The following is a 935-nucleotide window of genomic DNA, read 5'->3' as shown; positions in this document are numbered from 1 at the left end:
GTATTGCATTGTACTTCAACATATGCAACGTTTCTCAGCTTTAAAAGTATACTGGATGATTTAACATTAAATTAGATTTTTTATTTTATTCTTTATATATTTATCATCTAATATTATATTTACACACATACTGGTAAAAAAAAGTATAGCCTGAATGCACTGTAAGTCGCTTTGGATAAAAGCGTCTGCTAAATGCATAAATAAAAAAATTAAATTATATTTCTATAATAGTCCATTTATGTAAATAAAATGAATAAATTATCCCAAGCCAAGTAATCTAAAAGAATTTATGCGAATAAATCTTTGAACATTTAGAAAATACAGTTTGTTAGGAAACAGAATTTAAGCACCTATTTTACAGTTGAATGAATACATAGAAATAAAGAAGGAACTTCAGGTATTGCACTATAGTCGGTTAATAATGACATTCACATGACATCCCTCCCTCCAGAGACTTTCATTCACACTCAGTCACTGCCTGGAGCAGAAGCTCATCAGGTACCTCTTCAGTGGCCCTTTCTACTTCCTGCAGAGCTTCCAGGTAAGCAGGGTCATCAGGCCACTCTCCCCAAACCTGAGCCTGAGGAGCCGAGGAGGACTCTGCTGAATCAGTCGTGGCTACGGAGCTCTGGGCAAGCTCAGTGTTCCCCAGTTCATCCGTTATATATGCCTGATCCTCTTCATACTTAAGTAAAGAAAGGCGCACAAGTCAGCACACAAATATGTACTCGACCTAATGTATGGTTATGTAAATTACAGATCCCGATGAGTTGAATCCTGACTGACCTCCATCAGCAGGTGGCTCATGCAGACCTCGAGGCAGTGGGAAAAACATAGAAAAGAGCAACTGTTTTGGTTTAGTTCTGTGCTCCTTGTTTAATTTGACCCAGTTTCCCTCCACTCATTTGTTTCCATAGTTACTCATTAGTTCTCAC

The 935-nt window shown here is 37.6% G+C and overlaps 1 protein-coding gene across 1 annotated transcript; it reads right to left on the bottom strand.

The window, feature by feature from the left end:
* Positions 1-339: 339 nt before the first annotated feature.
* LOC107570225 (DNA-directed primase/polymerase protein-like) lies at positions 340-823 on the bottom strand. Its single transcript, XM_016256431.1, has 2 exons — positions 787-823; positions 340-685 (listed from the first exon to the last, which is right to left on the bottom strand). Exons 1-2 carry the CDS (start codon positions 805-807, stop codon positions 458-460), a joined length of 249 nt encoding a protein of 82 aa, XP_016111917.1. The 5' UTR covers positions 808-823; the 3' UTR covers positions 340-457.
* Positions 824-935: the final 112 nt, after the last annotated feature.

This window comes from Sinocyclocheilus grahami, unplaced genomic scaffold (assembly GCF_001515645.1).
Source record: "Sinocyclocheilus grahami isolate Dianchi unplaced genomic scaffold, SAMN03320097.WGS_v1.1 scaffold1428.1, whole genome shotgun sequence".
NCBI classification, from domain to species: domain Eukaryota; kingdom Metazoa; phylum Chordata; class Actinopteri; order Cypriniformes; family Cyprinidae; genus Sinocyclocheilus; species Sinocyclocheilus grahami.
This window is presented reverse-complemented; position numbering and strand designations above follow the sequence as displayed.